The sequence below is a fragment of the Chiloscyllium plagiosum genome, chromosome 3 (genome assembly GCF_004010195.1).
Source record: "Chiloscyllium plagiosum isolate BGI_BamShark_2017 chromosome 3, ASM401019v2, whole genome shotgun sequence".
Lineage (NCBI taxonomy): Eukaryota > Metazoa > Chordata > Chondrichthyes > Orectolobiformes > Hemiscylliidae > Chiloscyllium > Chiloscyllium plagiosum.
In genome coordinates, this window is record NC_057712.1 from 63,461,055 (window position 1) to 63,474,633 (window position 13,579).

Here is a 13,579-nt window from a genome sequence, read left to right on the forward strand (position 1 = left end):
CAGGGGAACCTAACGACAGGCAACAAAAGCTGACCATGCAATTGATGCCAAAAATCTATTGTGTTTTGTAAACAATTTTTTTTAATGAAACAAACAAGTTTAAGGTTGCTGACTTGCTCGCTGAGCTAGTAAGTTTGTTCGCAGACATTTTGCCACCATTTTAGGTAACACCATCAGTGCACTTCTGCTGAAGCATTGAAGTTCTGACCCGTTTTGCTATTTATATGTCTGGGTCTACTGGTGTTGGTGGTGTCATTTCCAGTTTTGTTGCTGGTTCTGTTTCTTAGTGTGTTGGTATTGGGACCTCAACATGGACCCCATCCACCAACCACTAAGAAACAGATCCAACAGCAAAACTGGAAATGACACAAACACTAACACCAGTAGATCCAGACATATAAATAGCAAGCGGGACAGAACGCCAATGCTTCACTAGAGGTGCACTGGTGGTGTTACCTAGAATGGCAACGATACGCCTGTGAATAAACTTACCAGCTCAGCGAGAAAGTCAACAATCTCCTTCACAACCTGAGCTACAAATCTTCCCAAAATACTCTGAACAAACAATTTTGCCTGATGTGTGTGTTTTGGGGTGCAGGCTTCACACTTTACTGTTTTGTTTGGTGGGAATGTGTATGCCACCTATATATAATATATATATATATTTTAAAAAGTCATTTCTATCGTTGAAATGCTTAGCTCTGGGATGATTTTAGCTGTCTGCTAGTTGGTTCACCACATTCCTATACACATATATATGTCAAAGGCAAAAATGTCCTAAAACCAAAGCAGGAAATAGTAGATGGATGAATTTATTATATATTTGGCTCTGTTCTTCTAAAAGCTGTTTTCCAAACAACTCCTTAAATGACAATTGTCTTTTGTTTGTAAATGTCAATACTCAAGAAAAAAAATACATTTATATTCTAACAGATAATTTATACTTGCATCTATCAATGAAGTTTGACTTTTCCATGGAGTACATTATTTTATGATTTTGTTTTCATGCAAATGCAATTTTGTTCATTGGGACAATCATTAAAAAAGACATTGCAATTAAAAAGATTCTAGCTTGACCAACACAAATGTATTTTGGCCACCATCTGAAATTTTCGAAGTTTATACAAAAGAACCATTTTTCAACTCAAGGTTGAAATTAGACCTTCTTCTATGTGAGACATAGAATATAAGTATTTGTTTTCCTTTAGGTTTTAAATTCCTAACCTTTCTTTTTATGCTTTATTTCTTTCAATCTGACCATATTACTACTTGGGAATCATTCCACATTCCTCCTTTTTGATCAATATTTATGACTGCCTACTGTATATTATGTACTTCACTATTTTACATACACATACTAAGAATCAATGTTAACTCTTAGCTACTTTATCTTGAAAGTTTTCAGTGATCAAAAACATTGCATTTGATCAATATTTATGAGTAACCAGTACTTTTATAATTTACATATGTTACTAATTATAAATATGGGCTGCCTGGTTAAATTAAGCTGTATCATCACGAGGGAGATGTGGCCTTAATTTGGTTGTAAGAAGAAGACATCTTTATATGAAAATGGTTAAGATTTTGTCTGATGTCACTTATTTTAACTAAGTGGCAGTTAAACACATCGAAAACATTTCAGATTTGCTCCCAATCTATTGCCAGTCTTTAACAACCACAATTCAGAACTGTCTCTGAAAATCAGTATTGCAAGTTCATTAACACCTATATATTTGTGCAGACTGCCCAATTCTGCACTTTGTGTTTTACCTGCAGAACTGAATATGGATTCCTTTTTAAAGTTTTGCTCAGAAAATGTCTTTCCATTCAGAACAGCAAACTATGCAAATTCCACACACTTTTTTAAAAGAACAATCTTGTCTCTAAATACAAAAATGATGTGGTAATATGACAGTTTTTAAAGTTTTGTCAGGGTAGTCAGATGGACATAATACATGAAGAGCCTTTACAAATAATGGACTGACTTTAATGGCTGCAGTAATAGCTCTGAACGTGGGTCAGAAAGCCAGGTGCAACTCCACCTTGGGCATCTCTGGAAGCCCAGACACAATTCTATGCATAACAGATACCCAGAGATCCATTGAGGAAAGAGAGGCGACTTTCAAAGGATGGGGACCCTTGCTGTCAGAGGGGTCTTCTTTGGCTTCACAAAGCACCCAGTCAGCAGGGCCCTGCTGTCCAGCAAACCCACTGCCTGCTTTCATTGATCAGCCTTCTTACATGGCTTAGTGCCAACCCACTGCTGGTATTTTACCAGCAGTGGAAATGAGCCTCTTGATTGGCATTTAATTGCCTCCTACAGGCATCAATTGGTCCCCAGACAGAAAGGCAGACTTTAAATTTCCCCTACCAAATAGGTTGCAAAGAGTCAGGGAGGCAACAGAACAGACACCTGACCTGTCACCTTTCCTTCTGATTCTCTGGCATTGTGCTCCCAGACAATCCGCCAAGGGTGCACTTCAATTATATCTAATGTTTCTAGGAAAATACTGTTGTTTCATACAACATATCAGATAATTGTACAATTGAAAGAAACAGAACATACTGAAATAGTTAAAATTTCAAACAATTACTACTCCTTTTCTAACTTGTTCCTTAGCAGTTTTTACAGCCTCACCATCCACCTACCAATTTGTCACTCTAATCTCCTCTAGCCACACAAACATCTGAGATATCTACACTTCTCAAATTTTGGCCTCTGAACAAAGAACCTGCTGCTAGCAGTCATACCTTCATTGCTTAGGACTCAGGTTCTAGAATTCACTTCTTAAATCTCTCCATCTTTTAAACTTCTCCTTCCTCCTTTCAAACCATCCTTAAAATCTAATTCTTGGACTGAATCTTTGGCTTACGTCCAATATGTGACTCAGTGAGACATACTGATTGATTGTGCTCCTGTGAAGTGGCTTGGGAAGTTTTACTAACATAAAAAGACAATGCCTCAGATGTTGAGGGGTTTGTGATGGGGAACTATGACAAGCAACAACTTATTCATATAGCAGTTTAAACACAATTAACCATGTCTAGGTGGTTCAAAGATGTTATAAAATATGGTGTGATACTGAACTGTTGACATTATCTTTCTGAATCAAAATGCACGTTAAAATGTAATACAAATCTAGACCACCATAGAAATTCTAAAACCATGGTCTGTCATTCACACAATGTTTGATTTAAACTTCCCCCACGCCTGCCAATCTCCAGTTGCATTATGGCGATCAGTGAGATCAATTGGCATGGTGGAAACTTCCCTTTTTACTCCTATTATTATGAAAGAGTATGCCTTGTTCAATGGAATATATGTTTTTTTTTAAATGGAAATTTCACTAATAATTACAGCTAAACATCAATCTGGTTCAAAAAAATAAAGAAAATGGCATGTTGTTAGATGTCTCCATTATAATTAGAGTTGTTAAATAACTTTAAAATATATTAAATATCATGAAAAATCTTTAAAAATGCTTTCAGATTGTCCCTCATATGCATATTGCATTTCTTATTTCACCCTTTAAAATTTAAAATTTACCTATCAATCCACTTACTTAATGAGATTAGTTGCTTTGAAATCTCAATGTCCCCACTGGCACTCAATGCTGGCATCCTCCATTGAATTACATTGCACTTCATAGCACATTGAGATAAATTAGTTTCTTGCCACAGTTATTACTAAATTTCTGTTACTATTGACTGCACATTACGGATTAACTTATAAAAAAGCAAAATGTTCTTTTGCAAAGTGCCCGAGTGCCAGCTATTTGGATTTTCGCCTCTAAAGTTTTGTAATGCTTCTATACTTTCTCTGGGAGAACTTCCATACTACTCAATACTTTATTAATAAATCCTAGTATGCATGATCAAAGGCACAGCCCCATCTTAAATAGTAATTCCCAATTCTAAACCGTAATCAATCTCTGCTTTACTCCCAAATAGTCCTGAACCATGAGACCCCAGTGGCTCTCTATTATCTTGCGGTTTGTTTCAACAAGTTAAGACTTTCTGAGCTTGTGAGTCATCTGAGGTGAAACTTCTACAACAGGTGATAAACACATCAGGCAATTTCAGCATGCGGGCTCATGCCTAGAGCTCATCTGCTCCTACTGCTTGTACTTTTCTTTCTTCTTTCCCTGCTCCTTTTTTCTTTCTTTAATCTACTTACTTTCTGTGGAGAGTGATTTTGTGCTGCATGAAAGAGATTAAGCCCGCATGGTGGCAAGAGAGGTCCCGCAGCATCTATGGGCGATATTGAACCAGCACGGGGAAAGAAACCCCATTGTGGTAGAGGAGGCCAGCGTGAAGGAGATCAAGCCCTTGTGGGGATTGTGAGGCCAGCATAACTAAGCACTTAAGTAGTACTGTAATGTTGAACTTGTAACTTTATTTCTTTATACCTAAGATTTTATACCTAGGTACCTTTTTGTACCTTTGGTGCAAGAATGGTGACTTCATAAACGTTTCACTGTACTCTTGTATCCCTGTACTTGAGCACACATGATAATAAAACGTAATTCTAAATCTATCCATCTTTGTCAAGCACCAATCATGGCAACCAAGTAGTTTCAATCTGTTATCTGGACCATAATTTGAATGGGTCATCAGTATTAATTTTTCACTGAAAACATATATGTTATTTTATGTATCAGGTGTTATTTGTAACAAACTTTCAAAATCTTCACTGTTGGGTTTTTTTATTATAGCACAGTTTACATGTTGAGTGTAATAACTCCACCAAAAGAAATGAAGCTATGCAATGAAAAGTCTGAAGTATCCTTGTTGAGGTACACTATAAGTGGAATCCATATTCAAAGCATGATTCTGAGTTCTATGCTTCATTTCTCTTACATTAAAATAAGAAAAAAAGTGTATATTTTACAAACGTTGGCTGGAAAATCCAGCCAAAGTTAAAGTTCACCGAGAACAAAAAATACAAAATAATCTGCTCTGGCAGGTGGTAGGACTCTGAGTTAGGCAATTATGTGGTCACCATCCAACCATCCATCCATTGCCCATACCAAGAGCTGTCAGGCCAATGAAAGCAATAGGAGTGGTTAGCACAGTAGGCTGGATGGCTAGTTCGTGATGCACAGTAAACTTCAATTCCCACAATGGCTGAGGTTACCATGAAGGTCTTCCCTTCTCAACCTTTCCCCTTGCCTCAGGTTGGTGTCTCTCTCTCTCTCTCTCTCAAATCAAGAGATGGTGCCTCTGTGGTGGCATTACCTTAGTTTTTATTGGCCAGCACAGCCTTGTTCTTCTTCAAAGTACTGACAAGTCTGGTGTCTCAAAGAGAAGGGATAGGTTTTTTGGGGGGCAGTGGGGGAGGGGTGTGGCTGAGGGAACCAGGACCAGAAAGATCTGGTAATGACAGAGTGCGTTGGTGGCTCCATTACAGTGAGCAGCCATTAATGCCTTCCAAGAAAAAAACATCTTCAGGAACTCAAATCAGATTTTAAATTTGCAATTTGTCAGCCAATTTGAATGCATTAAAAAGGACAAATGCTTGTCATATTGGCCAACAGTGGTAATAGCTTCTCCCCACCCTAAAATGAGCATCATTTCCTGCTGTTAATTAGTATTTCAACTTTTGATTTGTCTCTGAACTTTACTGCAGCACCCCACCTGCTCAATAGCTCTATGCACTCAGAAGTATAATTTGTTGACAGGAAAATGAGCAACATTTAAGCACCAGCTTCACACTACTTAGAATGATTATACATTTCCCTCGTCCCTCTGTTCAACCAGATTCATTGAGTGGACTCATCTATCCCTGCTGGAATGGTGGGGGACCATTTGTTGTTTTGAAACCCATTTGATTAATAAATGTATGAGCTTTGCCAAGTCTCTTTGGCAGAGTGTTGGCATCATCATCCAGTTACATTGCAAACAACTTAGGAGTTCACAGCCATGGGCAAAATTCAGCCACCTGCTCCTCTTGCGTAATGATCTTTCTTTGAGAAGACTGCAGAATCCAAACTTTCTGAGGCACTTTGCTCAGACATGTAGATGCAACTCAGCCTTTATCTGTGGTGAAGGCAGAGCCTCCTGAAAGATGAAGCTCTCTTTTTGGTTCCGATGTCCCGTAAATGTGCACCTCTCATCCCCCAACCACCAGCACCACGGATGCCCACCCACATCCCATCCCCAGTGTTGCTGTTGAGAAGGCAGTGGCTATTGACTTGTTGCTCCTTTTGCAGAGGCTGCTGAGTTGGCTTAGGCTGTTCCACTTCCTCAGAACACCAGCCCACCGCAAGTTCAGAATTTGTCAGTTGTATGGAGGTCTTGCAGGCAAGAGGTTGAGAGATTGAGCACAATAGACACTACACCACTTGAAAGTCACCGGGGAAAGTTGCTGATTCAGAAGTGATCAGTGAATTCAGGATAAACGAACCACTTCTTTCAGGACTACTCTTTGATGTTACCTAACCATAGGCCTGCCGCTTTAAACTGTTGTTCAGCAAGTTTTAAGTCATTAGCAATTTCTTGCTGTGCATTCATCTCCTCTAACCTGGAGAGATGGTAAAGCTTGGGCATTGATTCATAACAGTCTGAATACAGCTTTAAAGGGATTCATTTAGCTTTTTGTCCTAAAACGTTTCCCAACAGATGTACATCAATTCTCTGCTGGCCTTGAACTCATCCCAATGAATGCTGGAAGTGGGCAAGATGGCATCTGGATCCTGACCCAATATCAATTGTAGGAGATTTAACTGCCTGCACTCATCCAGACCTGCCTCCCCCCCACACCCCAAGTCCCCACTACTACTATCACTAACCTCTCTGACTGAAGAGGAAACATCCTCAAACCAAAATTCAGGTCCTCCTCTTCCTTGAACAGGGCAATTTCCCAGGATAAATGTGCTCTCCTCTTCCTTTCCTCTCCTCTTGTCCCAGTTAATCTCCCACCACCAAACTCTGCCTGACTCAAATACTCAACTTTTCCTTCAGATCTCCTTGCAAATCAGGAGATGGATTTGTATTCATATTTTCCAGACAAATCATAGCCAATAAACTACATGCTAAGTCATCAAAACCAATCTCTTGGACTCCAAAATAATCAGCCAAAATAATTCGCTTTTCTTGGAATGTGTAAATCAGACAGATATAATCCAGGTTTCAATGACAGTTCATAAACAGCTTCAAAATGCAATTACATCAGTGCATCTTTACACAAATAATCACTGCTCTCCAACACCTTGTGAAACACATGGAGACATTCTGATTTGATATTGTAACATCACACAACATTGACAGGCAAACTAACCTCCTCATCCATAGCCTGAACTGAATAAAGATGGGCAAACTTGTTTTACAAATATGTTTATTACCAATAGCCATTTTGTAAAATCTTTGAAAGCTGGCAAGGCCATTAAGTGATATCGCTGAAGTTCTTCACTCTACCTGCTGAATTGAATTGCAACTACCAAGACTTGATTGTGTCTTTTGAATGTAAAATGTCATTCAGCATGATTTGTGGAATAATATATATATATTTTTAAACCATTGAGCATGCTTTAAATCTGGAAAATTCAGAGATATGTTTAATTGCTTGGATTTCTTCTGTTCTCAAGCTCTTAAATCATAAAGTCAATAAAAGTCTTTTTCTCCAATAACTCAAATAAAAATGGCAAGTTTACAAGATCATTACACTGAACTTCTTAACACGTGAAACTCTGTGGAGGAGTGGGCCAGAATTAAAAAAGTTCTTAATTAGATTATTGGTGAGATGCAATTTCTTAAAATATCTGATCTCTTGATTTTTAAGTTATCATCAGCTCATCCGGCTCACCAATCAGCCAACTCGAAGTCGATTTTTCACTGTAGATAGTCAGCAGATAGCAGCGTACTGGCTCTTGTACAAATCCAACTGATAGAAGTTCGGATTTGTGTCACATATTTATTGATCATTTTATGTTAATCTGTGGATTCGGTCAGGGCAAGGTGTCCAGATGGGTGGTTACCTGGATGCTTTCTTACCTTCAGATAGGGGCGTCCATTCGCAACTCCTCCAATGACCATGTCCGACTGAGCCATTGATCCCGTTGGAGAAAGTCCGAGTCCAACATAGCCCCTGGTTTCAACTTCCACCTCGAAGGTGATGACCGTGTTCTCAAGCTTCCACCTTAAGTGGTATTTGCCGTTCTCGTCCAGCACGGCGTGGTGACTGAAAGTTTCCCTTCTCCGGGTACCAGCGGCTGAAGCCGGACTCTTCTTCAACACCAACAGCCTGAGCACCCAACACCAGGACAGCAGAGAGCCCAGCCGCATTCTCCCTTCGCTTCTTTCAATTGACAAAGATAATAAACCCTCTTCTCGTGCTTCTCCCCCGATAAAATGCTTTCGCGCCGCTCAATGTTCCTTTAAATACCAACAGGAGCAGTTGCATCGACAGATGTGAAACTCTCGTCTGCACACGGGAAGCTTTTAGACGGATTGATCAATTTGTCGAAACAGAGAGAGAGGGAGAGGGAGAGAGCGAGTCCACTGGCTGGCCGTGCGTGACCGGAATTCGACAGCATTCTCATGGAAGAAAGTGAATCTGAGTGGAGGCAAAGCCCAACCCAGTGAATCACTTGTCACATCCATCAGGATAGGCTCGGGCATGCTCACACTGCAGATAGGGGGCATGACTAACATGGCAGTTAAATATCCTCCCAACTGAGGGGGCAAGACTAGCAGTTGCATCAATGTCTTTGGAAGGAGAAAGAGTGGCATTGAAAGGAAAATCTCACCCCCACTGAGCAGGTACGATTTGGAATTATACAGCTACCCTGCCAGGGAAGACCATAGGGTAAAGCAAGCAGGTACAGAGATACTCTCCGTTTGAGGTAAAGAACTGCCCGTGAGGCAAATACCTCCCACTGTGCAATCAAAACTAGCATTTAATGAAAGATCATTGCAATGAAGGGGATGTGGGTGGGAGTTAAATAGCCACCCACCGTTTGAGGCTATGTGACTACCAGTTACAGTTACCCTCTCACAGAAAAGTATACAAACAACAATCGCACAGAAGGTAGTTAAATGCTTAAGATTAACTAGGTGCAGTCAAGCTGGCAGGAAATATAATCGTTTGTAATTTTTGGCCATCAGACCAATCCAAACCAGGGTCTGATGTTATATGAGCTGAAATCAGTGTATCATATATTTCTATCAATCCTTAAAATTTCAAAATAATTGTAGATTAATTGCTCTGAATGTTTTCTACCTTAAAGATGTTAATGGTATTGATCATGAAAGTAGTCCAAAGTAGTTAAAAATCGTATTAATAATTTATGTCTTTATTAAAAAAAAAGATCCTTAGTGCTTGATATTCACTCTTTTGAACAGCTTTCCGCTCTGGTGACTCTGAGCCTATTACTTGCTCCTCATTTTATTCAGAACTTCCATTGACATTTGGAAAAGCTGACATCTCTGTGCATACAAACAATAACTTCTCTATGCACCAACAGCTGCTGTAAGTATAAATGATCAATTCACTCAATAAAGCCCAATGTCTCCTTTCTCAGGGCTAACAATTCACCAAAACAGCTACCACCAATAACGCTTACTAGTCTAGAACACTGAATGGAATTGTAAAGTCATTGGTATTTACTGAATATCAAAATCCATTGAAGGAAGTTAGGGGTGAAAGACCAAGTTATGTTTTAGGGTCTTCTCTGCCTCCCTTACTCTGAATATATGACTTCTGTATTTTTAATTTTTTTCTTGTTAAGTCTTTGCTTCTCATGATCACAGGAACTACTTAAAAGAGTATTAATGTAATTAATAAGGATTCTTAATTTATGATATAGCATTAGAGCAACTGCAGCAATTATTCATCAGAATGATACGAAGGCTGAAAGACTTAAATTAAGTGAAAAGGTTTTACAGACTTTAAGTATGTTTCCTTCAGGGAGAAAGTGAGGTCTGCAGATGCTGGAGATCAAAGTTGAAACTTTATTGCTGGAACAGCACAGTAGGTCAGGCAGCATCCAGGGAACAGGAGATTCGACGTTTCGGGCACAGGCCCTTCTTCAGGAATGACTTCAGCATAGCAGATTTAAGGGCTGACTTTTTTTTTCTTGCCTCTCTGTAGTGAAGATAACTATACTCATCAACTGTGGTGTTTGGTAGGGTTCCAGTTGGTACAAAGGTGTCCAAGGTCAATATGTATCAAGAAGATTTGGCCAGAAGTATATTAGAATACCACATGCATTTAACCTTCACACTTTAAATGAATTACCAGCTCAGAATGCCCTCTGCTTGTTTGTGAAAGGAGTCTGCATTAGTTTTTGAAAATAAAATTGCTGGAATTCACAGTGGGTCAGGCAGCATCCGTGGAGAGAGCAAAAAAGCTAACGGGTTGAGTCTGAATGACTCTTCACCGGACTCTTCATGGATGCTGTTTGATCCGCTGTGATTGCCAGCAATTTTTGTTATCATTACAGATTCCAGCATCTGCAGTAATTTGCTCCTGCACTTGCTTTTTCTCTTGCAGTAGTTTCAGCATTCCTGGATGTATTTGTCCTGGATATGAAGGCAATATCAAAACTCCTAATTTGAAGTCTTGAGAGAGCCCTTGTAGTGCGTCCTATGACCATCATGAGAGTGCATCCTGGCTCAAACCCTCAAACATTCACTTTTGCGAGTAAGCGTCAGCCATTCTGGTTGCATGGCCAGTTGTGATTGTCTCAATATGCTGTGGATACTTGCCATTCCAGCTCAGGTGAGCACTGCAGTCTCTGGTGTTTTGTTCTGTCATAAGACCTGCAGAAGCATTGCAAGGCAGCTGAAGCGAGAGGGGGAGAGCTTCTTGGTATGCTGATGATACAACACCCACATTTCAAATGCATAGAGCAGAGTGGACAGGATTATTGCTCCAGAGACTTTGTTTGTAAGGCAGACTTGTTCTTCTTTATTCCAGATTCATGTCTGAATATTCAATTCACTTTTTTTGACAATTCTGCAATTCATCTACATGGACAGCGCGAAAGTGCGGGCTGCTGAGATAAGTGAAATTATCCACTGCTGATAAATTCAGATCATGGACTGAAATCATGAGCTCAAGATAGACTCTTCAGTAAAACTGGTACTTACTTAAGTTTTCTTCATGCTGATTGTAAAACCAAAGTTGTCAAATGCTTTGGAGAACAAGTCCATGCTACAAAGAATGACCAATTCTGAACTATCAACGCATGTTTCGTCACTGGCAAGTAGCAAACTGTGTTACATCAATAAATGTGTAGAGTTTCATTCTTGGGATGATTTAATTTAAGTACTTACAATGACTGTAAATAGAAACTATTTCTTCCTGTGAGAGATGCCAGAATAAAAAGATACAAAATTAAAATTAGGTTTGGACTATTCATGGGTGATGCCAGAAAGCGATAGGGTTAATAGAAAGAGTTGTGAAAATCTGGAAACCTGCTTCACCCAAAAAAAACTGTTAAGACAAGGTCAAACATTTCAAAAACAGGCATTGATAAATACAATTGTATGATGTATTAAGTGTTACAACTCCATCCACCTGTTTTGGTTTAAAGTTGTCAATCATAATCTGAATGATGGAATGGACTTGAAGCTGAAGAGTCTTATCCTGTTTCAAAATATAGATTCAGCAGATTGTCACAAAGGTAAGTAGTTTGACATGAATTGTTGGAGGAACTGTAACAAGTTGCAAAGAAGAGTTCAAGTTTTATCTTAATTGGAAAGCATTTTTTTATGAAGCCTGGTTTTTCAACACAGCTGTTATTTTTCTGAAGTGAATAGAATTGAACATTGATGCAGAATAGAGCACATACAATTAGAAGGCACTTAAGCAAAGTGTCTACTTAACTGGAGAATAGTTCTTTCGGCATGCATATGGTTTTAATTATACCAACAGAACTTCACTGGGATGTGCCCAATGAAACCAGAACAAATACAACTACAAGTACTCTCAAAGGAGGACATCACTAATATATAATGACAGGTTCAGCTAAACTATAAAGGTAGCTATGTAATATTTAGTGATACAAAAACAGAAATTGCTGGAAAAAAATCTCAGCAGGTCTTGCAGCAGGTATGCGGTGACCACAAGCAAAAGGACATGGGCAAAATTCAGGTATGGGCTGACAAGTGGAACGTTACATTCAAACCACACAAGTTTTCCTGATGGTTTCCAGCAGTATGTGTCCAGTTCAAAAAGGATGCATTTTTGTTCCTAGGAGGTGGGCCAAGTGGATCAATTGTCTGTGGGGGAACATTTTAGGTGACAGTGATTATTGTATTGGAAGGTTCAAGATGATGATGGAGAATTACATGCAACAAATGAGAGTTAAAAAGAACAATTGATGGAGAGCCAGCTTTAATAGGGCAAGAACTGAGCTGGGCAGGATTGACTGCAAAAAAAGGTTAACAGGAAAAACAATCCCTGAACAACAGGCTACCTTTGAAGAGCAGATGATTTGGGAATATTCAAGGCGTTTCAAGATGATGATGGAGAATGACATGCAACAAATGAGAGTTAAAAAGAACAATTGATGGAGAGCCAGCTTTAATAGGGCAAGAACTGAGCTGGGCAGGATTGACTGCAACAAAAGGTTAACAGGAAAAACAATCCCTGAACAACAGGCTACCTTCGAAGAGCAGATGATTTGGGAATATTCAAGGCTTGTTCCCTCAAACATGAGAGATTTTTTAAAATCCAAAATTCCCTGGATGATAAAGATGGGAGAAATGAACATTAGAGAGAAAGTGTGCTTTTGACTGATGTAAGCAAAAGATAAAATTGACAACTAGAGAAATACTGAACTTTTAGAGGTGAAAAAGCAAACAAAAACAAAGATAATCTGAGAGAAGACTAGCAGCTAACACAAAGATGAATCCCAAAGTCTTCCATAAGCATACAAAAAGTAAGATTGCTAATGGTGGTGCAGGATCGATGAGAGCCCGAAAAGGGGGGCAGGGCATTGCTGAGATGTTAAATTAATTCTCCACTATCAATATTTGGTGGTTACCATTGACTAGAAGCTGTACTGGACTAGCCATATAAATACTGTGGATAAAAGAGCATGTCAGAAGAAATTCTGCAATCAGTAACTCGTCTGCATCTACAAGGCACAACTCAAAGTGTGATAGAATACTCCCTACTCGTTTAGATGAGTGCAACTCCATCAGTACCCAAGAAACTCAACTCCATCCAAGACAAAGTAATTAGATTACTTAGTGTGGAAACAGGCCCTTCGGCCCAACAAGTCCACAGCGACCCTCTGAAGAGCGACCCACCCAGATCCATTCCCCTACATTTACTCCTTCACCTAACACTAGGAGCAATTTAGCATGGCCAATTCACCTAACATGTACATTTTTTGGACTGTGGGAGGAAACTGGAGAACCCGGAGGAAACACACGCAGAGACAGGGAGAATGTGCAAACTCCACACAGACAGTCACCTGAGGTGGGAATTGAACCCGGGTCTCTGGCGCTGTGAGGCAGCAGTGCTAACCACTGTGCCACCGTGCTACCCCATATATAATAAGCACCCCATTCATCACCTTCAACATTTACTGACCCCACAATGGCAGCATTATGTATCACATTAAAA

General features: G+C 39.5%; 1 protein-coding gene and 1 long non-coding RNA gene across 4 annotated transcripts in view; one reads left to right on the plus strand and one right to left on the minus strand.

Moving 5' to 3' along the window:
• moxd1 (monooxygenase, DBH-like 1) overlaps positions 1 to 8,617 on the minus strand; it is an 88,311-nt gene extending 79,694 nt beyond the window's left edge. Inside the window, exon 1 of one of the 3 annotated variants that reach the window (XM_043683260.1) lies at positions 7,993 to 8,617. In XM_043683260.1, coding sequence (XP_043539195.1) covers positions 7,993 to 8,283 — 291 coding nt within the window. In that variant the 5' untranslated portion in view covers positions 8,284 to 8,617. The remainder of the gene's footprint in view (positions 1 to 7,992) is intronic. The other 2 variants (XM_043683269.1, XM_043683278.1) reach the window with 2 other exon arrangements.
• Positions 8,618 to 8,674: 57 nt separating this feature from the next.
• On the plus strand, positions 8,675 to 11,324 carry LOC122544213. Its single transcript, XR_006310297.1, has 3 exons — positions 8,675 to 8,760; positions 9,343 to 9,469; positions 10,919 to 11,324. It is a non-coding gene; the product is annotated as an uncharacterized LOC122544213 (long non-coding RNA).
• Positions 11,325 to 13,579: the final 2,255 nt, after the last annotated feature.